The following is a 23604-nucleotide window of genomic DNA, read 5'->3' on the forward strand; positions in this document are numbered from 1 at the left end:
GGATCGTCTCATGACGTTGCAGAACCGTATGGTTCTAGACGTAATACTTGCAGATCGAGGTGGGGTATGCAGAATGATCCAATCGAGCTGCTGTGTCTTTATTCCTAATAATGCTCCAACAGTCTATGAAGCAATCTCTAAGCTACACAAGATTTCCGACTCTATACACGTAGATAAGGGAAACTGGTCCTTCATGGAGTGGTTTTGGACTCTGGTATCAGCGTGGGGATGGAAGGTTCTGATGGTTATTGGTGTCATCCTAGTATTTCTGTTCTCGTGCTGTCTTATTATCCAGTGTGGTCCCGCTCTATGTAGTCTCTGCGCTGCAACCTGTTTCAGGAAACCACCTGCATTAGGAGAAAAGGCACGAGGCAGGATGATGATACAACGACATGTCGCTGACCTAATGAGCATAGAAATGGACTCTGACTCTGATATAGACTGAGTAATTGCCTATGTAAGGGCAAAAGGAGGGTCTGAGGTTCCGTGACGATTTTACTCGTGTTTGTAACATTGTCGTAAATACATAATTTTGGTATCGGTGAACCGCAAATGATCCATTTAGTATATCCTGGTGTTTTCGCTATGCTACGAGCAAGAGCACTTCTGTTACCAACACATTTGTGATCTACCCATGGCATCCATCTTAGAACACGGAAGCCATTTTGTATTCCTTGCCCTCACATAGTCAATGGACACGCAATGACCTCTTTTCATTAAAGGACACGTAGGCTTTGGCCGGCGATTCACCTTGCAAGTGACACGTGCACCTTAGGCCAGCAACGCTCTGGAAGCATGACTCGGCAAGAGCTGCCTCCCCAGCCTGAGGCCAGTCCTGCTATACTGGTTCTTGTGTTCGTTGGCCTGATCATGATTAGGCGGCCGAAGCTGGTAACCGTGCCCATTTACGACCCACAAACATTTCTTATCCTGTCTTTTTATCTTCCACACCTGGCTCTGCTCCTTTCCTTCTGGGCCTTTAGTAGGGGGTGGTAACGAAATTTACGATGAGGCGGTCCGGGTCTTGAATGAAGAATTGACATGGGATTATGATGGACTAGTGGGAACCCCTCATTTGTAATGTTTTGACATCAGATACTGTTGACGATTCCTGAGCAACGCCAAATATTTATTGTATAAGACACGAATGTTTAGAACTGTGGTAACATGTAAAGAATTTGCCTGAAGCCCAATATTTAGTATATAAGGAACAACCCTCTTTGTACAAATCGAACAGGCTCCTAGATACTGCCCATGTGTAGTTTCTGTGACTTCTGTGTCCCTGCAGTAATAAACCTTTGGTCTTTGACGCCACCATCGAGAAGCCCGTGTTTCTGTTTATTAGTGTACCAAGACAGGTTGAACTCCGGGGTCTTCGGGTGTTGTCCCTGACACCTCTGGACGGTACTAAAAAGTCCAGAACTCCAATCCGGTGAGCCCCAGGAAGGCCCGGACCTCCGTTTGGGTCGTAGGGGGTTGCCAGGCCTGGATGGCAGCAATCTTGAGTTGGAGAGGGGCCACCAGCCCGCTTCCCACTTGGTGTCCCAGGTAGGTCACGGACCCTTGGCCAACCTGGCACTTGCTGGCCTTGATGGTGAGCCCGGCTTGCTGGAGGGCGTGTAGAACCTTCCGCAGGTGGCGGAGGTGGTCGGTCCACTGGTGGCTGTACACAGCAATGTCGTCCAGGTAGGCGGTGCTGAAGTCTTCCAGGCCCGCCAGTACCTGGTTTACCAGCCGTTGGAACGTTGCCGGGGCGTTTTTCATGCCGAAGGGCATTACTTTAAAGTGGTAGTGCCCGTCCGGGGTAGAGAAGGCGGAACGTTCTTGGGCCCTAGGGGTGAGGGCGATCTGCCAGTAGCCCGCTGTTAGGTCGAAGATGCTCAGGTAGCGGGCGGCCCCCATCCGGTCAATTAGCTCATCTGCCCGGGGGATGGGGTGAGCGTCGGTCCTGGTAACTGCATTCAGCCCCCGATAGTCCACGCAGAACCGGAGCTCAGGGGCAACGCCCGGGGCGGCCGCCTTGGGAACCAGGACGACTGGGCTCGCCCAGGGGCTGTCTGAGGGTTCGATCACTCCCAGGGTCAGCATTTTGGACACCTCGGTCTGGATGCAGGCGCGCACCCGGTCGGGTACGCGGTACGCCCGGTGACGAATAGGAGGGCTGTCCCCGGTGTCCACATCGTGAAGGCACCAGGGGGTGACTCCGGGGGTGAGGGAGAACAGGGAGGCGAACCGCCTCAGGAGCGTTTGGCAGTCTTGGCATTGCTCCGGGGACAGGGCCTCGGAGAGCTGGACCCCTTCCACTGAGCCATCCTGCTCGAGGGCTCTCAGTAAGTCCGGAAGGGGTTCGGAGTCTTCTTCTGTCCCATTATCGGTAGCCATCAGGAGGCTGAGTTCGGATCGCACAAAATGGGGTTTGAGCCTGTTGGCATGGAGGACCCGTAGGGGGTTCCGGGCAGTCTCCATGTCGATTAAATAGGTGACGGGCCCCTTGCGTTCGATCACCTTGAAGGGCCCGGACCATCTGTCTTGGAGTGCACAGGGTTCAACCGGGGACATCACCCAGACCTGTTGTCCCGGTTCGAACTCAATGGAGGACGCGTGCTGATCGTACCACCTCTTCATGTCCTCCTGACTGGCCTCGAGATTGGCTTTGGCGGTGTCTCGGAACCGCCGGGTCTGGTTGCGGAGAGCCAGGAGATACCTGTAGACGTCCGGGGGAGTTTTCTGGGGAGGCTGCTCCCAACCTTCCTTGACTAGGCTGAGGGGGCCCCGGACGGGGTGCCCGTACAGGAGTTCAAATGGGCTGAAGCCGAGGGATTTCTGCGGGACCTCCCGATAGGCAAACAGGAGGCATGGAAGTAGCACGTCCCACTGGCGCCGAAAGGGTTCTTCTAGGCCCATAATCATTCCCTTGAGGGTGCGGTTGAACCTCTCGACCAGTCCGTTTCCTTGCGGGTGATAGGGGGTCGTGAATTTGTAGGTGACCCCGCATTGTTGCCAGAGAGACTTCATATATCTGGAGATAAAGTTCGTGCCCCTGTCACTGACGACCTCCCGGGGGAACCCCACCCGGGAGAAGATCCCCATCAGAGCTCGGCCCACCACGGGGGCCGTCACAGTCCGAAGAGGGATGGCCTCGGGATAGCGGGTGGCGTGGTCTACTAGGACCAGGATGAACCGGTGTCCTTGGGCTGTTCGAGGGTCGAGGGGCCCCACAATGTCTATTCCCACTCGTTCAAACGGGGTGGTGACGACAGGAAAGGGTTGCAAAGGTGCTTTGATTTTTCGGCCACTTTTTCCGCTGGCTTGGCAGGTGGGGCAGGCCTTGCAGTGGTTGGTGACATCCTTTCGCATTTGGGGCCAGAAAAAATGGGTCACCAGGCGGTCGTAGGTTTTATCCTGTCCCAGGTGTCCGGCAAGGGGGACATCGTGGGCTAAGTTCAGGAGGAAGTCTCGGAAGCGAAGGGGCACCACCAGCACCCGACTGGCTCCTAGTTCTGCAATTTTCTGCTCGCTGTAGAGCAGGTCTTGGTCCCAGTAGATCCAGTGGGCCCCCGAGGTATCCCCGGTGCTCTGGGCCAGGGCTTTCTGCCGGAGTCCTTCGAGAGAGGGACATGTTTTCTGTTCGGCACGGAATTGTTCCTGAGTGGGGCCTCCCTCCTGCCGCCATTGTGCCAGGTCAGGGACGTCCCGAAGCTGGTCGGATCCTTCTTCTGTTTGGGTCGAGGGACTGGCTTCTGGGGCGGCCTCCTCTGGGATGAGCGCGGGAGGAGGTTCCGGCCACTCGGGCTCTTCTAGACTGGGGACCGCGCGGGCGGTCATGGACCGGGTCGTGACGCAGACCCATTCGGGGAGGCCGAGCATCCCCAGGTGTTCCCTCCGTTCGCAGCTGCCCAGGGAGAGCTTTCGAGGTCGTTTCCTAGGAGGCAATCCACGGGGGCATCATCGCGGACAGTTACCTTTAACATCCCCGTTACTCCTCCCCACTCGAAGGGGACGCAGGCCATGTGGCATAGGCTTTCGGAATTGTCTGCTGAGCGGACAGGGCAAAGAATGTTCGGCAGGATTTGGTCTGGAGTGACGAGGTGGCGTCGGACCGCCGTTACACTGGCCCCGGTGTCGCGGAGGGCTTCCGCCCGGCGGCCATTAATGTTGACCCATTGACTGTACTTCTGCGTGTTGGCGGGAAGGGGGGCCCGCGGAATCATCTCTCTCTCCCCTAAGCAGACCAGTGCCATGGCGGCGGGTGCCCATTCAGAGGGGTCGGTCTCATACTCTTCTTGGTCTTCCGGGATTAGTTCTTCCCCTAGGGCGGCCGCTGCGACCTGGCGGGGGGTAGTGTTCGGATTCTTTGGGCAGTTGGGATCACTGGCGTAGTGGCCGGGTCGCTGGCATCTGTGGCACATAACGTTGGCCCGGAAACCGGCCCGGATGGCAGGGCTTCCTCGGCCGACCGGGGTCGAGGGGCTGCTGGGGGATGACGAGGGGCCGGGGTCTCTCCCCCGACCCTGGCCTCCTCCTCCTCCTCGGGGGCGATGGGGCCCGGGGTATGGTCTGGATGATTCGCTGGGTCCGTTCCGGCCAACTCGGGTGCTTTCCCACCGGTCAGCTTCGGCGGCGAGTTGTCGAGGTTCGGTTAGCTTACTGTCCAAGAGGTGTTGCCGGAGCTCCACAAAGCAGTTGTTCGACAGGTGCTCCCATACGATAAGGTCAAAGAGTTGTTCGTAGGTGGTCACTTTGTTGCCCTTGATCCACCCCTCGAAGGCTCGGCTAAAGAAGTTCACGTACTCCACCCAGGTTGTACCCGGAATCCGCTTGCAGTCGCGGAACCGCTGGCGGTACATCTCGGGTGTGAGCCTGTATCGAGTGAGGAGGGCGGCCTTCATGTGGTCGTAGGATGTCATCAGATGGTCCGGGAGTTGCAGCAGGGCGTCCCGCCCTTCGTTGACAAACCTCCCCCATAACCCGGCTCCCCAGTCGCTCCGTGGAATCCGGTGGGAGGTCATGGCCACCTCATAGGCTTTAAACCACTGCTGTATATCATCGTTCTTGTGGTATTCCCGGATGACATCCTTGGGGATGTGAACCTTGGGCTCGGTAGAGGCAGGCAGGGTCGGTCGTTCGGGGAACCCGAGTTCTTTATTCTGTTTCTGGATTTCCAGTTCCTTGAGGTTGCGCTCATGTTCGTACGCTAGTTTCTTTTCCTCTAGCTCTCTCTGTTTTTGCTTCTCTTCTCGCTCCTCTCGGAGCCGTAAGTGTTCCAGAGTTATTTTTTGTTCCGCCAGCTTGAGTTCTCCATCCAAGCGAAGTCGGGCCAGTTCTAATTCGTGGAGTCTGCTTTTTTCTCTTTCTCGGATCTCTTCCAGGGAGAGACCCGCTCTTCTTTCTTCAGTTGGTGCGGGGCTCGTCTCGGTTGTTCGTGTTCGGGGTACGGCCGTACCCGTTTCTGCCCAAGCTTCTAGGGCTCGTTTGAAGTCTTCCTTTGTGCTAAGACCTGTGGTTGGAAGGCCAAGTTCTATGCAATATTGCTTCAGTTCCCGGTGGTTGTAGTCTTCCAATTTTTCCATCTGGAATTTTTCCGTTGTTCCGCTCTCTGTTGTCATGGTGGTTGTGTGTCGTGGGGCGAGTGACTTTCTGTACGATTATGCGTAGGTTCGGATCCCGTCGCTGGCCACCAATGTTAGACGGGGACTCTGAGGGTCGGCCGAATACTGAGGGAGAGGTCCCCGATGAGGACCGTCTCCGGCGATCGTACAGACAAGTCACCTCCCTCCCCACAAATAGGCACCACACCAGGTCGAGTTCAATGCTTTATATAAGGCACGTAAGGCAAGGATAGTAGCGATACAGGATATCTCGGACCGGAGGGTCCTCTCACTTCTAGTCTCTGTGAGGGAAAGGGGGTAGCGGGACAGTCTTGGTACCGGGTCGGTACAGGGGGTGGCAAGAGGCGAGCTCACAATCCTCGAGCTGGAGGGTCGGTGAGTCGGGCTGCGGCAGCGCCAGCAGGCCAAGGCGATGGTTTCACGAGGCAGAGGGCCGCGGCAGCGCCAGCAGGCCAAGACGATGGTTTCACGAGGCAGAGGGCCGCGGCAGCGCCAGCAGGCCAAGACGATGGTTTCACGAGGCAGAGGGCCGCGGCAGCGCCAGCAGGCCAAGACGATGGCTTCACGAGGCAGAGGGCCGCGGCAGCGCCAGCAGGCCAAGACGATGGTTTCACGAGGCAGAGGGCCGCGGCAGCGCCAGCAGGCAGTAAAGTCCACATTTGTAAAGCGCACAATCACCCGTAAGGGTCTCTAGGCGCTTGGGGCCGTCGGGAAGATTAAGCGAGCTATTGCCCAGAGTCACATGGTGCTGGGCTGACCTGCCGCCGGAGCCGGGGACCGAACCGTGAGCCCCAGATTCCAGCGTCAGTAGCCCTGGCCGCGGCGCCACACCTCTCCCTCGCCAGTCACGGATGAGTCACGGATGAGTTCTTCTCGGGTCTCTCGACTCCAGGATACAACTGCCTTCCTGGTCTGGCCCTGCCCCAGTTATAGGTCTGGTCCCCTTTGATGTCCGGACCCTCGCGCCTGGGGGCCGGGAGGTCCGGGATGAGGGAGTCCAGACACCCAGCAGGGGGGTGGAGCCCGCGCCCAGGGCGGCCGGGGGTGATCGACACCTGGCGGAGGAGAGCCGTTGACGATTCCTTCTCCCATTGACTCGCCAAGTGGTCACTCTGCCTCCTGGGGGGAGGTTGGTGCCTCGATGTCGGGGCCGGCCGGGCCCAGGGTTAGGGTCAAGTTGAGGCCATGCGGCCTCGTGCTGCAGTGCCCCAAGATGGCGGCTGGGCCGGGGCGTGGATGGTGACCCGGGCCAGCTGGGTCCGGAGCTGGTGTCTTGTGGTGGAGGGATTGCAGTGTACGTCGGGTGGTCGTCGGGGACTCTGGCGGGGGATGCAGGGAGAGCCAGGGTCCAGGTCCCATTGCGGGGAGGGGGGGCAGCCCGACCATGCGGCCTGTCCAACATGGTGGATAATTGGCATTAAATTGTGTAAAAACTGTGTAATTTTCTCCTTTCTTTATTACATAGTTTAGTCAGCTCTGTCACAAAACGTGGTCCTCGATTGCCGCATAATTCCAAAGGCCCCTTGGAATTAAAGTACAAAATCTGAAAGATTGAAGCCCAAACTTGCCACTTTCACTGAAGTCAACAGCATTCTGACCAGAAACTAGATGACCGCTCTACTGTGAATTTGGTGCTATCTACTGGCCTTAATGGTGTATTGCATGTGATAAACTTGGTATAAATTACAATGGGTGAGTGGAAAAGAATACAAAAATCCAAAACATGGTGCACTTCCCAATATGTTACCAGAGGTCTCATACTGGGGGGCCTCAAGTGATCAAAGGAGGTGGCGCCAAGCTCTGGTCAAAAGAAGCATTATGCACATAACAGTTCTTTTTTTAGTGGAAAAGAATAAGCGCAGTAATCAGCTCTGTAATTATTGGGCTATCACCAACATAATTTGTCATTTATATCCTAGCTGGGACAAGGTGTCAAATGGGAAGGACTCCAACTATTTTTCAAAACTCCCACCCCCGTTTCTAATAATCGATCTGTTGATACTTTTACAGGTTAGTGAGGCCTACCTGACCAGAATAGTATGTTTGAGAATCGTGTATTTGACAGCATTTTTAAAACTGTAACATAACTTACCCGCAGTGTTTAAATAAGTCTAGACATATTTCAACAGTACCTGTTTCATATAATAATTGTGAAAAATGTTATGGGTGATTAAAAAAAAAGAAATTGTAGGGGGCTCGGCATTAAACAGTTTTGAAGACCACAGCGTTACGCAGATTGGTCTGTATAACTCGAAAAGGTAGATCAGTCCCCGTGCAAATTAACACATATGACCGTTAACGGCCGTTTCCGCAGAGCAGAGAACGATCAAAAACTGAGGCGGCCCTCTAGATCCTGCACTGACCTGTGCCTTGGGCTCCTACCGCTGTGCTGAAAACCAGGGCTGAAACTATCCCTCCACGAATTTCCTATCAGGGAAAGGGAAAAAGGACTGCGCGGCAAATTACTAGACATAATAGAAAGACCGCAGCCTATAAAAAGCCCTTCCTGAACTCTACTCATTGTAACGTCTATAGCGCATACAGAAGCCGTGTTGTGGCTGACCGCCTCCAGAGCAGTTGCCCAAAAATGTACAGTATTTTGTTCGAAAGTGCAATAGTAAGACTAATATGGATAACGATAGTTATTGGTTCTAAGTTTCTTTAATGAATCTATATTAAAACTGGTTTTAACATGGGGCTTTGGAGGTTAGTAGCTCAAAGACTTATGTTTGTAATTCGCCTTTTACTTTTTCATCTCTTTTGCCACTTTTGCTGTAAGTATTCATGGTTGGTAATTATTTTTGTATTTTCCAAGATGGCGCCGATCCTCGCGGTCGAGTTGATGCTGGCTTCTTGCATCTTCACAATCTCGCTGCTGCCAGCTCTGCCCAGCACAGGTACAGCTGCGCCGGACTCAAGTTCGGGTCCTGTTCTCACTGCCAGTATACCAAGGCTGCAGGATGCGAGTGATGCAGGACGGACTCTTCTCGGCGGTGGTGAGCGGGGGCTTTTTGCTCTCCTGCCTAATCTACTCTAGGGTGACGCGGGAGCAGCGCACACCGTATATGGACGAGATCTTCCACGTCCAGCAGGCGCAGCTCTACTGCGCGGGCCGCTTCCGAGAGGTAACTTGGGGACATCAGAGCTGTTAAATGCTACACAAAGAAAAACATTTTTGGAGGTTACACTGCCTTAAATGCGCTACATTTAACAAAGATTGTACTACTGAGTGACAGTGCCAAGAAGCAGTGTGCAGGAGCTACATTGGGAACACACCTATAGCTACTACTTAAGGAGAAATTACTCTAACCACTAGTATCTGTAGAAGACCTATGTACTTACTACCATTCTTATGTGATTTTAGAGCGTATCCGCTTGTATCTTGTAACTTTCCTCGAGTGAATCTCCAAATTGTATATCTGTAACTCTAATCACTAGTATCTGAAGTAGACGTTTATACTTACATTCTCTGTGAATTTAGAGTTTTTCTGTTCGTATCTTTTATGTAACATGTACTCTGAAGTCCTTCTGTAATATAACTGGTCCTTTTGTAAAGCGCTCTGACACCTTCGGGTAAAGTTCTCGATATATAAAATTGCATTAAATAAATAAATTACCATAGGGCATGCATTGAGAGCGACGGCTGACATAGGCGCATTGGGAGTATAAGTTGTATGTTGTGAATAAACAACATGTGACAGGTGTCATGTAAAGTAGGTTTATTCTTGACAGACTGCACACAGCCCTTCAAGTATCTCGTCCAAAGTAGATTAACCGTCTCCCTAGAATGCTCTGCCAGAACTACTGTGGCAACATCCCAAAAAATTATTCCATTGCAAATGGAACTCGAGTAAACAACCCACAACACATCTTCCCCCTTAACAGACCTAAACAAAAGTAACTAATATACATGAACTAAGAACCATGAACTAAATAATAAAAAAATTAACAATTTGTATTCAAAGTAATAAAATCAAGTAATTAATGCAAAACATATTCATGTAACTACGTGGGAAGAACCGTATTCCTTATGTTGCATACCCTTCCGGCGACGGATGAAGGACTCACCTTGCATCACACCTCCTCACAACTAGGAACTCTTCTACTAGCTTCAGTCTTAACAACCGACGCAGGGGATACATCGCAAGATGAATGTCTGCATCTCAACAAAAGGCAAAACTTCTGAATGTTATGATTGATTGATTGATTGTAGAAGAATGCAGAGTATTAAGATAAGCTGAGAAGCTATCTTGGACAGCCCTTGTTAAATCTACCCCAGCAGCCAATGCTATCTGGACAGTCTCCTTCAACATGCAGCTAACCATTTGTACCATCCCGTTGCCCTGAGGACTATACAGAGCAACAGTGAGATTGTGATTCAATGGTCATTGATAAATTTGTACGTGGTATTTGACTTAAACTGCACCTCATTGTCAGTAACGATAACCTGGGATACCCCTCCCAAACAACAATGACAAAAATCCCACTACCTCCGTATTAGGTTTCTTCATAAACCTACACTCATCCCACTTGGAGTTGTAATCCACAGCTACCAAAGTATATCCCCTACAGATTAATAGATCAGACATGGGACCAATAAAATCCACACCCAACGTTTCCCATGGGCCTTTGGGATATACAGCTGGGCACAGGGGAGCCGGATAAACCCACAGGGATTTGTTGGCCTGACTACAACTTGTGTATTGGCTGACGCACATATTCACTTCATAGTCCATCCCCGGCCACCAATGGAAATTACGCACCCTTTTTTTTGTACTGGTTCTGCCAACATGACCTTGATGCGCAAGATCCACCAAGCGCTTCCTTAAGAAACTTGGGAAAACGAGTCTTCTCCCAGGAAGCACACAGTTCACCTTCAATAGACATCTATTCTTTAATCTTGTAAAAAGAAATCTAATTTCATCGCTCACATTCCTTTCCAGAAGCCAACCATTAGTAATGAACTGTCTTAATTTGACTTGACAAGTGTCTTTCTCAGCACACTCCTTCCAATCCAAAAATGAAATGGCTTTACTGGCAATTACCTTGGCATCTACTTTTCCAAGAACGCACTCAACCTAATCAACTAGAACCTTTCCCCCCACATTCTGCATTGGACACCTGAACAGAAAATGTGCTCTGGCTTTCTTTGCACCTGGAATGTGTCTTGCATCAAAATTGAATTATTACATTTTTGTAAGTAGGCCTTTCTCAAATTTGTCTCCGAGCCATGTAGCCATGTCTGAACTGGGGTGGCAGAGTGGGCTAAAGAACGGTGATGGATTAAACCCAGATCTTTTGACTGGGTGTGAGTGTTTGATTGGTTCAGATGCTCCGTCCATCACCACCCCCTTTTGTACCGCTTTGGCCGCCATAAGTGTGGCAGGGTATGCTCAGACGCTAGTACCTTGTTCACTTTGCCACTGGATTCAAGCAAGCCGGGCTGAAGAAGGCTGTAATGCCAGAAACCGGTCCTCGGAAGCTTGTTTCCGGTCCAGGGAAGGCATGGCGTGGCAGTTCGGGCTGGACTGTTCCCATGAGGCACAGAGTCAGACTGATTTGCATGTAGCCATGTCTGAACTGGGGTGGCAGAGTGGGCTAAAGAACGGTGATGGATTAAACCCAGATCTTTTGACTGGGTGTGAGTGTTTGATTGGTTCAGATGCTCCGTCCATCACCACCCCCTTTTGTACCGCTTTGGCCGCCATAAGTGTGGCAGGGTATGCTCAGACGTGAGTCCCTTGCTCACTTTGCCACTGGATTCAAGCAAGCCGGGCTGAAGAAGGCTGTAATGCCAGAAACCGGTCCTCGGAAGCTTGTTTCCGGTCCAGGGAAGGCATGGCTTGGCAGTTGGGGCTGGACTGTTCCCATGAGGCACAGGGTCAGACTGATTTGCATGTAGCCATGTCTGAACTGGGGTGGCAGAGTGGGCTAAAGAACGGTGATGGATTAAACCCAGATCTTTTGACTGGGTGTGAGTGTTTGATTGGTTCAGATGCTCCGTCCATCACCACCCCCTTTTGTACCGAAAGTACATCTGTAGCACCAGCCATTTGGAAGCAAAAGATGTAGGAGGTGCTCTGAGAGTAGCAACACGGCGGATGGTACATTCAGAGCGTTGGACGCATTGGGAGGACAAAAGCTGCAGCAAATGCAGTGGAACCACACTATTTTTAGGAAGAGCATACGGTGGTATGTAAGCACTGACTGAGGGTACAAGTAGTGCATTATAAACACCAGAGTTGCAGTGGGTGCATGCTGAGTACTTGAATTGGGAGCTAAAACTCTATGGGGTGCACTCAGAGCAGCAATGAAGCGGGTGGTTCATTGGGAGTGCGGGGCATGCACGAGATGTATTGGGTGGACTAAGCCTGCAACAAGTGCATTGGAAGCTCACTGACTGTAGGGAGTGCATTGTTAGCAATGACGATGGAGGAGCTGGATTCAGAGCTACAGAACGTGCACTGGAAGTACATGGTCCAGCAAATGTATTGTAGGGACAAACTCTAGGGGTTGGGGTGGGGATATTCACTGCGCGTTGAACTAGCAGGAGCTGTGTTTAGGAGCAGACAGTCAGCATTATGGAGATCCTCCAGCATATCGTGATTTAACGTTTCACACATTTCCTGTAATAGGTGTTACGTCACGGAATGGCAGCGTAATAAAATTAACTTGCCTTGAAAATGGAAATGACCTGCATTTTTTCCCCAAAGTGTTTTATTATTGCAGTGCTTCTATATTATCGAAACAACGCCTTGCCATTGGCTCTGAAAAGTTGCATGTTACTACGTGCCTCTGCATGACTTCGGTGAAGGCTTGGTGCAGGCACAAAAGCGGTCTTTCTTTTATCCTTTAGCTCCATCATTTGGCCACTGCCTGCCCAGGGGGTCGAAGGATGAGTAGAGATAAACATCAGAGGTATGGTCTCAGTGAAATAGACATGGCTGCACTCTTCCGTACTAAGGAAATAGCAATAGAGAAGAGAGTGTAGGCGCATACCGTGACGCTTCAATTATATGTTCTCTTTCCATCTGTGTGGCATGTCTTGATGTCCCTCTGGGGCATAGGGCACTTTTTTTTTTTTTAAACAAAGTTTTTATTAGCAAACTTTTTATTTTACACAATACGGCTATCACAATACCTAGGGCAATTGGGACATTACAGTTTGCATCATTGCTAAAGTATTACTTAATATTTATAGTGAGTCTGCTGTGCAACACAGTAATATACTAATATTGTCATTACATACTTTCTGCTCATCACATAAATAAGTTGCACAAGCATTGACAAATGTGCCTGTAACAGTACCCAGATATTCACAACTTCCCATTCGGGTATGTGTCCGTTCTCCCAACATGTCTTTGTCTATTATAAGAAAACATAAACTCCCCAACTTGTTTTCCCTCTCCCTCTCCCCTCCCTCCAGTCGTTTGTCTACATGAAACGGCATAGTAGGGCATCATGATGCCCAGGGCCCGGCAGGCTACATCTGTAATAAAACAACAACACTTCTGTCATGAATTACAGTGCTAACTGTCACTAACCAAGGATTTGTAGTCTTGCTAGCAGAAGTATAACGTTCGGGACGGGTTCTGAGACCCACACTCCTTATTCTGAACCATTATGATATTCCACAATATCCACTTCCTGCATTTAAAGAGTTTCTAACATTGTATCCCACTCCAGTGCTATCGGGGTTTTACGTAATCCTTTGGCTTCCTCCCGTTTTAGGGCCGCACTTTCTGCACTGCCCGACCTAATCATGTCGCTATGCCACATGTGTTTGGGGTGGTTTCTTGGATTTCCACCGCATGGTGATGGCCAGTATAGCGAGGATTAATAACAGGTTCGCAAACCTATATTGTACCTTGTGTTTCGAATGGGACTTATGAAGACACAGGATACATTCCTCCATAGTGTTGGTTATGTCCCTTTGTGTGACTGCAGATATGTGGCGTCTGACCGAGTCCCAAAATCCCCCTAGATGTGGACAGGACCACACCATGTGAGCTAAATCGGCACCCACTTCGTAGCATCTAGGACACTTGTGCTGCGTTTGTGGAAACATTTTGTCCAACCTATGAGGGGTAAGGTAGGCCCTGTGAAGTATCATGGATTGGATACATTTTAATCTTGCGTTTCTTGTAATTTTCCTAGGGTGTTCTATAATTTTCTCCCATTCTTTATCTTCTACGTCCCGCCCTATGTCTCCCGACCATGCATTTCGTAACGTAGTGAGGGCTATTCCCGCATGTGCCCGGATCCCGACATATAACCATTTTACTAAGTGCCTACCCCTTCCAATGTAATATAGCATTTTAACCAACTCATGTGTGGCTGGTTCCTGTCAATGTGAGGCCCAATGTGTTTTAACACATTGTGTTACAGCTGCATGCAATATGTACAGGTGGTCGGGCACTCCCGTCTCCCGAACAAAGTTACCCTAGTCTAGTAACTGTCCCTCATGGAACAAGTCAGACACAGTGCTGACTCCTGCTTCAGCCCAGGAAACGATGGCACGCTTTGTTATACGTCCAGCCAACAGTGGTATACCCATCAGGGGGATATTGCCTGCATAGGCCGAATGTGTGCCCGTGTAGTGAAGTGCCGCTTTCCAACACTGCAGCGCTGTATTCAACAGGGTAGGAAGCTGTCGCATAAATTTGCAGCACAGCGGAAGTAGTGTATGCAAAGCTCCTCCTGCAATATCCCACTCAGTGTATCCTATTTCTTGTAGGTTGCGTCCGGCCATCCAAAGGGATAGCCATTGCAATTGGCAGGCATAGTAGTATGCCCTGAGGTCCGGAACTCCGAGGTCCCCTTTATCCATGCCAAGTTGGAGCTTTTTGAGACTTACCCTTCATCTTACAGCACTGATAAACTTATGGTTTGGTGCGTAAAGCTTCTGACAAGCACTCGCATATCTTTTCTAAAAGCATAGCTCCTAATCAGATGTTCACATCCAAAACTGTATTCACATTTTCAAATAAAGTGTGTATTTTGATTTAGTAGAGTGTGTCTCATTTTCCGTTATCAGTAAAAATGAAGAGTAATTGTTGGAAGCGGTAAACTTGGTTTAGGTGAGCTTTCACTTTGAGGCAAAGGTAATAATAGATCAACTTTATGGCTGAGTTGAAAGCAAAATTAAAACAAACCAATGCCTACCCAATGACGGGTTTGAAAACTTTCGAAGTACCTTTCAAGACCTGCACTTGGTAGGTACACTGCAAGCGCTAGCTACAAGTTGCAGATAATGGAAATTATAAAGTGATGGTTGTGCTTTTATCTGCGGCTCATCATGCCCCACATACTTAAGTGCGGTCCAGATCACGAAAGCAGAGTAGAAGGACAACACTGATTGTGCATGTTTACCCGCATCAGTCACAGCTGCCCAATGATTAAATGAAAAAAATAGGTGCTGCGAGTCCAGAATATTTCTTACGCACCCCTACCTGATGGCCAAGTACTGGGGCTTCTCAATACCAAGGCAGCTTAAAATTGACTCCACATTATGCCTTTTTCTTCCACCACCTACTTTGCTTTATCTTAATCGTGGATGTTCTTTTTCAACCCTGCTTTCTCTTTTTGCTATTGTTTTCCTATCTTTCTCCTTCCCTCTCTTTTTTCTTTTTTGTCTTTCTCTCTCTTGTTTTGAGGCAATGTTTTATGATAAAAACTATGTCTCTGTCTTCAGAAATAAATGCTAGTGCCAAACACTTCCAACCACTGGTACACTTTAAGTGGCAGCTGGCAAATATCAATCAGGGATATATAGAGTGCTGCAAATCACCCATGAGGGTCTCAAAGTGATGGAGTTGCTAGCGGCTTCGCTTATCCTGTAATTTGAACAGCCAGGTCTTGAGGCCTTTCCTGAATTCCTGCAGTGCTGAGGTGGTCTGGAGGTGCAGGGGAAGGTGGTTCCAAGCTTTGGCCACCAGGTGTGAGAAGGGGCGTCCTCAGCTATTGCTTCAGCGGATCCAGGGGTTGTCTGCGAGGAAGAGGGAGGCGGACCGTAGGAGTCTGGTAGGTTGGTTGGAGGTCAAACGTGTTGATTTATGCTGGTCCCATGTTGTGCAGGGCTTTGTGTACAACACCTTAAACTGACATTTCATCTAGATCGGCAGCCAGTGTAGTTTCTTAAGGTGTGGTGTGATGTGGGTCAGTCTGGGGAGGTCGAGGATGAGTGTTACTGCAGAGTTTTGTATTGTCTATAGTCTCTTCAGAAGGCGTGCAGTGATACCTACATAGAGTGAGTTCCCATAGTCAAGCCTGCTGGTGACGAGAGCCTGCATCACTGTCCTTCTGGTGTTGACTTGGAACCACCTAAAGATTTTGCGGAGCATGTGAAGGATGTGGAAGCAGGCGGATGAGACTGCGTTTCCCTGTTTCTTCAGAGATAGCTTGCTGTCCAAGCTGATGCTGAGGTTGCAGGCGTGGTCTGTCTGGGCGGGGATTGGGTTGAGTTCAGCAGGCCACCATGCTTTATTCCATGGTGATCTGTTGTTCCCAAAGATGAGCATTTCCTTCTTGTACTTCAGTCAGTTGTCCTTCGTCCAGTCCAGTTCCCCATCTGTGGAAATTGGCTCTGATGGTGGAGGGGTCTTCTGACAGCAAAAGGATGAGCTGGGTGTTGTTAGTGTAGAAGATAATATTGAGTCTGTGCGATCTGGCGGTGTTGCCCAGGTGGGTCATGTAAGTGTTGAAGAGGGTGGGATCCTTGGTGGATGCCGCAGATCATCTTGGGTTTCAGGGTGAACAGTGGGGGACTCATTCTGTGAGTTCTTCTGGTGAGGTATGAGGCGATCCATTTGATATTGTCTCCCTGTAGTCCGATGTGGTAGAGTCTGTTGATTAAGATCTAATGGGAGGTGGTGTTGAAGGCGGCTGATGGGTCTTGGAGGATGAGGGCTGCCATTTTGCTGCAGTCAAGGAGGGCTCTGATGTAATCGGTGGCTACGATAAGGGCTGTCTCGGTGCTGTGGTTGGTCCGGAATCCGGATTGAGAGGGGTCCAGGAGGTTGTTGTGTTTCAGGTTTTCAGTGAGTTGCTGGTTGATTGCCTCCTCAGAACCTTCTCTGGAAAGGAGAGCCGGGAGATGGGCTCGTAGTTCTTTGGTTCTGCTGGGTTAGTGGAAGGTTTCTTCAGGATTGGCCTTACTTAAGTATGTTTCCAACCCCCTGGGAAGGAGGCCGAGTTGATGTAGTTGCTCAGGACTTTATTGAGCTCGTCGCCAATGGGCTTGCGCCCGAGGTTGAAGATGTGGCGGGGACAGGGGTCTGTGGGTGCTCCAGAGTGCACGGAGTTCATGATGCAGATTGTGGCTTGAGTTGTGAGAGGGTCCCAATCAGTGAGCAGGTGTTCGGGGGTTGTGTTTGTGGGTGTGATGGCGTTCTTTGCAGCTGCAGGATTAGAGAACTCTTTCACAATGGCGAGGAGCTCCTTTCTGTGGTTTGTGATGGCTTCCTTGTGGTCTGCTAGGGCTTTCTTTGTTGTTTCTTTCAGGAAGTGGTGCTACTGGGTGAGTGCTGTTTTGAAGGGGTATGGTCTCCTGTGTCTTTGCTGGTTTGCCACTTCCTTTCTAGTTTCTGATATTTGCTATTGGTGTATTTCAGCTCTCCGGTGAACCAGCTGGCACTTCTGCTAGTCCTTTGGATTTGGCCAGCTTGGCGGGGTGATTGTGTTGGCACCTTCTGTGATCCACTGGCAGAAGTTCTTCGCACCTTGTTCTGGGTTGGATGTTGGTGTCTGGGAGGTGGGAGTTGAGAGTACTGTTCGCCTAGTCTTCAGAAATCATTTTCCAGGTTCTATGTGTTGGCTAGCTGTGAGGTGTGGTTGTACTTGACTGTGTTGCTGGAAGTAAAAATGGGGTTGATCGTGTGTCCTGTGATGTAGGTAGGCTTGGTGACAAGTTGCTTGAGGCCAATGTTGCTCGGGCATTCCAGGAGATCCATTTTGTTGGTGTTGCTGGGGTGGTCAAGATGGAAGTTGAGAACCTAAGGAAGATGTAGTGTTCACAGTCGCTGGAGATGGGGGGTGGCATTGCAGAAGCTGATGAGGGTACCTCTGATGGTGCTTTTTCCCCCTGTGTGAAGTACATATAGGAGTTCCTAAAAATAACTAAATAAATTGTGTGTGTTCACCAAAGAACTAGGAACGTTTTGCCCCCCCCCCCCTTATCCCTCGCACGCACACATACCCATATATTAAGGAAGTATTTTAATGTGGAAGTAGAGTAATAGCTACATGATCAGATTCAATGTAGTATAGTTGATTGCGCTCACCTTCCCCACAGAACACAATATAACCAACACTATGAAGCCCACTGGAGGTGCGATATGATGGAAGCACTGTACATCACATATTTTTGAAATTGGAAGAGGCTGAGAGAAGGAAGGGCGATGGATTGGGAAGTGAGTAGTAAGGAAGCATTATTATTGAAGCACTCTTAACAAGGAAGGGTGGCAAAACGAAAGAGCACTGAGGCATACAAAGTGTGGCAGAGGCCCATCCCTAAAAAGCTAGTAGGAGTGAACAGGCCTTTCTACTGGCTCACTCATTTAAAGCCCTGCTGCTATGCCCATAACTTGCCCTGGGCCTACAACGGTTTGGTGTGTTGTCTCACACTGTGCATGTGCAATACATGTGCTGGGTGTAAGTGTGCTTGTGAATGGTACAATACACGAAAGAAGTAGTGCTGCAGTGTGTGCAAGTTATATATATGTGCTGGATGTATGTGTGCCTGTGAATGGTAAATACATGGAAAACTGGGTTCCATTTTGGAAGACGTAGGGTTAACTAACAGGAGGAAATGAGCAGGTAGAGGAACCCACCTGCCCCCAAACACATTTGTGGATTTCTGCATCCCTGTGTGCTGGATGGGACACACTACAGAAAGGGAGAGCCAGGCTCTTCAGTAAACTTCAAAGGGTGCTCTTTGATTCAGAGACAGATCATTGGGAAGGGACCTGGGCACATCTCGGGAAGGAGATGGGGCTGATAAGAGAATCATAAAGAGTAGGACAGAGGCTCAGGGGCAACCTTTTGATACACATATCACTGTGGCTGGCATCCAGGTGTGAGTCTCAGTCACTCCCATGGCCTGCGTTGTTGGGTTATTAGATTTTGAGTCATTCATGTTGTGACAGACTTCCTTCTGGAGGCAGGGCAGAGGAGAAGGCACTTCAAAAGGAAGTAGGCCCCCAACATAAACTTTGAAGTCTCAGACTCTATTTCACATTTGGCATCTGGAACTGGACTATAAGAAGGGAAGATCGAGGCCCCCAAAGTTGTTAACTGTCAAGCAGCCAGTCAGGTTGTACGAGGAGGAGAAGTTCTGCAAGACTTCTGCCTGCGACCAGGTCTAGGGTCCAAAACCTGCCAGTCTCCGTGATAGGTGAGGATACATCACCCAGGGAATTCAAAACCACCTACCTGCCCCTGGAGGCTTAAGCATCAGTTCCTGCCTGCTTGCCTAGACCAGTGTAGCCTGTGAGGAATAGGAGAGCATTGGCGTGAGATAGGCCCAATGCATGATCCTGGCTATTGGATCCCTGTAGCAAGGCATTAGGAGATGGCTGCTGCACCAATCGGTTTATTGCCTGCGTTCAGGCAATAGTTGGTGACCCCCACATGCCATAGGAGGCCCGCTGTGATGATTGCTGCTCTGCCGATGTGTGGAGCAAAGTTGTCAACCCGGTTTGCCAGGTGGGGCTGCCCGTAGATTGCTGCGGGCCGATTGGTCCATAGGCCATTTAAAGAGTAAGGACAGTGAACCCCTATGTCGGCACATGGCAAGGAGCGTTTTCTGGGCGAGACCGTCATCGAGAGAAAAAGACCACTGTGGTGATCCGAGCAGGTCCTAGCTCCGACTGAGGACCAGCATCAGGAGCGTCAAACACCCCTCACTCCATATGGGGGGGATTCCATGAAATTTACCAGCATCAGGGGAGCATCGAGGACCCCCTCCGGCAGCTGCCTTTGCAGGCCTGCTTGTGATGAACTCAAGGAGACCTGGACGCTCATTGGAGAATTTACCCGAGACAGCTGCTGCAGCTTCAGCGCTTGCAAATGCATACTATTGGGAATATTGTGATTATTCCTGGGGGCTCCTCATCCTACTTTTCAGAGTTCTACATAGCTCAGTAATCTGTGCAGGGGAAAGAGCCTTCTGTACAAGTGCATATATTATTCCCTTTTTTTCCTCTTTGAGTGGGAAAACATTTTGCCCATTGTGGAACGCTCTTCCCTTACAAAATCTGATCCTCTTCCCACCCTGACAGGGGAATGGGAATCTGTGATAGGTGCAAAAAACCTCTGTCAATTGGATGTTGTCATAGTCAGTTGTAAAGGAGAGTCCTGATTTTATTAAAGATAATGGAAGCAAGTATTATGCACTCTCTTTTCTTAGTGTTTATTATTCACAGCACTTAAACACACTACAACACTCACAATCTTGCTGGCCCAGCAAGAAGTAACAAAACACTACGTATTAGAAACACAGTATAAATTGCACCAATCCTCACACAGCGTCCTTGTTGCTTGATGTGACTGTGATAATGTTTTAAAGTCCATTAATAAAGCAGAAGATCAGAAACAATAAAAGAAATGCCAATTAAAGCCACATTAAATCCGCTTGGTCTTTACAGATTCCTTCCCATCACATTAACTCTGAGTCTAACTGGACTGCTCCTCCAGCCTCTCTGTTCCTCCAGTCTTCAAATGGTTGCTAGCTGGCTGTCCAGGGGCTAAACTAATCAGAGAAACACTTTCACTGCCAACGGTTTTCTAGGAGGGTGCAACATGAAGTTGGAATAATTCTCACCTCTGTTGCGTTTAATAAAGTCAGGACTCTCATTCACAAGTGGCTAGGAGAATCTGCAATCTTAATACAAGACTGCTGGAGGCTCATATTATGCATGTTTAAATAAAGCTACAGAAAAATGTTCTAAAGGTTGACACCCTAGATCAGCCTGCAGCTTTTAAAATGTCCTTTAGCTTTGCGCCAGTCCAGAATGCTTTGGAAAACAGGCCCCTCCTGGCTGAGTTGGCTTCTAATTGCCCTGTGAATCATTAGACATGGACATTACCTCCTTTACTCAGTTACTTAACATTGTTTAAATAACCTGTGTAAAAGGTTTCCTTATGGCTATCAATAGTTTAGGTGCAGATGTTCTTACTTCCTTTGTTTATATAGATATACTGTTTAAGGCATCTCACTACACAGGTTTGAATGTGAAGAAAAACAGAGATATTCTACCTAAGTGGCTGCATTGCTAATTCACAGTGTAATATGAAAGAGAACACAGTCAGGAATAAACACCACCCTTGCTGACTGCCTGCATATTTAGGCTAGGCTCTTGGCTACCATAGCAAGAGAAGGGAATGCATAATGTATCCCTCAGGGCAATCCATGGGACGGGAATCTGCTGCCAAGGGCTCCGGATACAGCCTTTGACTGAAAAAGTTAACTAGCTGGGAAGACAGTCTGGAAGCAGAGATCCATTCCAAAAGGTCCCCACACAGTTTCCAAAGCTTTGAACACCTAGAAATCTAAGCTCCACTCACTGCTGCCCAACATATTTAGTGAGTAGCAATCCGCCACCCTGTTGGCTGACCCTGGGAGATACTCTGCACCAAAGAGATTTCTTGTGTGAAACCCACTTCCCTCAGAACCCTTGCTGATTCTGCCAGCAGTTTCAACCTTGTCTCCCCAATTTGTTGATGTGACTGACTGCAGTCAAATTGTCCATATGTAGGAGAACTGGAAACTTTGCTTTGCTTTTTACTTCAAGAAGCTCTAAACAATGTATATGCATAGCAGACTCCTTCATGAACCATCTTCCACAAGCCTCGGAAAATCATAAAAATATTACTAGATCTGGAGGTCTAGTGACGTGAATAATCTACTCGACCAAATTGTAATGCTTTTGACCCATAAACTGTTTTCAAATTATGTGATCCTAGGTTAATATATTCACTGAGCCACCATTTTCCTCAGCATGCCTGCTGTACAAAAATCACTTTTGTTTGATTTAATCAACTACACCTTTGCTCCACATATAACGCAAATCTAGCGACATATAGGATACGGATAACCGCTGACTTGCCTCTTAGTTCATTAACAGCATTGTCATCCGGGTTGGGGCAGGAATGTTTCTCAAATAATATTTAGAAGCTATCACTTTTAATAAAAACAATCCTAAAGCATGAAGTGGTAGCACACTCATTTACAGTCAGCAGATGTTCCATTGAAATGACCACAACATTTCCCACTGACATGCTACCTACTGATAAAACTATATTGTGTACAACCAATGTTTAGAAGTCGAGTGTAGGAAGGTGGCTACCTGACTATGGTTACCCCAGATTTTTTGCCTTGTGTTTAGCTGGTTTTTGACTTAGTTGGCCTGGTTCCCTGCTAATCAGGGCCCCAGGCTATCTGCTCTCTCTGTAAAATGGATTCCATGTACCCTAGGCACATACCACAATTGGAAATGGACTCCTTGTCAGCCCCTGTACCATGCACTATAGGTGCTCAGGGCATAGGTGCCACCAAGGCCTACCAGGGGCTGCAGCATATCTTTTGCCACCCCTGGCTGGTTCTTAAATTGACACAACTGGCTGATCACTCAGCTGGGGTAAGGTGGTGTAATCACCCCTTGCTTAGATATAGTATACCTATATCTAAACCTATATCTGGACACATATAAACCTGTGAGCCACTCCTATGGAAGGCCTTATCAATCCTGGAGGCAGAGTGCGTGGTTTAATGTGAAATGGAGCTCCAGCATGAGCTGAGCCTGTCTGCAGCCGTCGGGAACAAATCCCTAAGCTGTTTCAGGATAATGCCATACCATATACTATTAAGTGCATTATAATCCTCGCGGTTATATAGCAACTTTGGTTTGGCTTTATCAAAACATGTCGTGTAAGGTGTCATACGATTTGGAATACTATCCCCTCGCCAGTTCTGGCGACGGGGATAGCATTCCACCCCTCTAGAGGGGTAGGACATGTTACTTTACTTAAATGCGGTTAATTTCTAAAAGGGCCTCAGATCCACAAAATGGATGCTTCTGCCACAGACACAAGTCTGACCCCCTGAAGCTGACCGAAACTCAGCCCAAGGGGCCTGGACAAAGGGTTTCCTGTCGCAGGGAGGTGTTACACCCCCCCAGACAGGAGATAGTGGATTGTAGCAGGGAGGTTTGAAAGAAACCAGACACTGCATGGGGAGCACAAGGCTGCCCCTTGCATAATCCGGCCAAACCGGTTCTGGGGCACTCCAGCCCTCGTGCCAGCGCGGCCTGGATCAAAGGAAGGGGGTGTATCCACCCACTTCCTGGGTCCCACCCATAGGAGGGGACCGAGCAGGTAATCCAGCCCCCCAGATTCGAATAAGAGTGGGAGCAGTGCCAAAGCACTTCAGATTATCCTGATGAAACATAAGAAACGAAACTCTGGACCCTTCGACATCCTACTCAACGTAGAAGACTGAAGAATCTCCCCTGTGGTCAAGGAGTGACCACCCTGTGCAAACAGGCACCATCCAGCCCTCGACGTCTGCTTTGTTGCAGTTCCCGCCGGAACTCGAGCGACAGAGATCGACGAGATCAAGCTTGCCTGCCTTCTAACAGCCCGATCCACAGTCCCTGCAGAGCTGAGACCAGTGGAGGCGACCGGAAGCGTGGGGCACGCCATCTTGGAAAGACCACGAGACGCTGACCGTGCAGCCCACGAGTGACCCTCGAAGCTGTACACCGGGGTTTGAGAAGCCCCAACCCTGAGCCACTCTTGCACCGAAGTTCAGCCCTCCACACTCGACGAGTGCTGCGTGGGGCCCTTCTGCTTCTTTTGGCTCAACGCGTTGGCCCGGTCACTTGCCAGCCGGCTTGTGGCCCCTGTGCCGACGAAACTTGAAAAACGACTTGCGATTCTGGTTGCTCCAGATTTGCACCAGCTCCCCTGAAAAAGAGCCCCCACTCTGACCCTCCTG

The 23604-nt window shown here is 49.5% G+C and overlaps 2 protein-coding genes across 2 annotated transcripts in view; one reads left to right on the plus strand and one right to left on the minus strand.

Annotated features, from left to right (window-relative positions):
* TPRKB (TP53RK binding protein) overlaps positions 1-8044 on the minus strand; it is a 103320-nt gene extending 95276 nt beyond the window's left edge. Inside the window, exon 1 of the mRNA XM_078656957.1 lies at positions 7973-8044. The gene's annotated coding sequence lies outside the window, so the exon portion shown is untranslated. The remainder of the gene's footprint in view (positions 1-7972) is intronic.
* A 399-nt stretch (positions 8045-8443) lies between these two features.
* The window catches only part of ALG10 (ALG10 alpha-1,2-glucosyltransferase), a 57112-nt gene continuing 41951 nt past the window's right edge, over positions 8444-23604 (plus strand). Inside the window, exon 1 of the mRNA XM_078679861.1 lies at positions 8444-8734. Coding sequence (XP_078535987.1) covers positions 8570-8734 — 165 coding nt within the window. The 5' untranslated portion in view covers positions 8444-8569. The remainder of the gene's footprint in view (positions 8735-23604) is intronic.

Source organism: Lissotriton helveticus, chromosome 1_1 (assembly GCF_964261635.1).
Source record: "Lissotriton helveticus chromosome 1_1, aLisHel1.1, whole genome shotgun sequence".
Classification (NCBI taxonomy): Eukaryota; Metazoa; Chordata; class Amphibia; order Caudata; family Salamandridae; genus Lissotriton; species Lissotriton helveticus.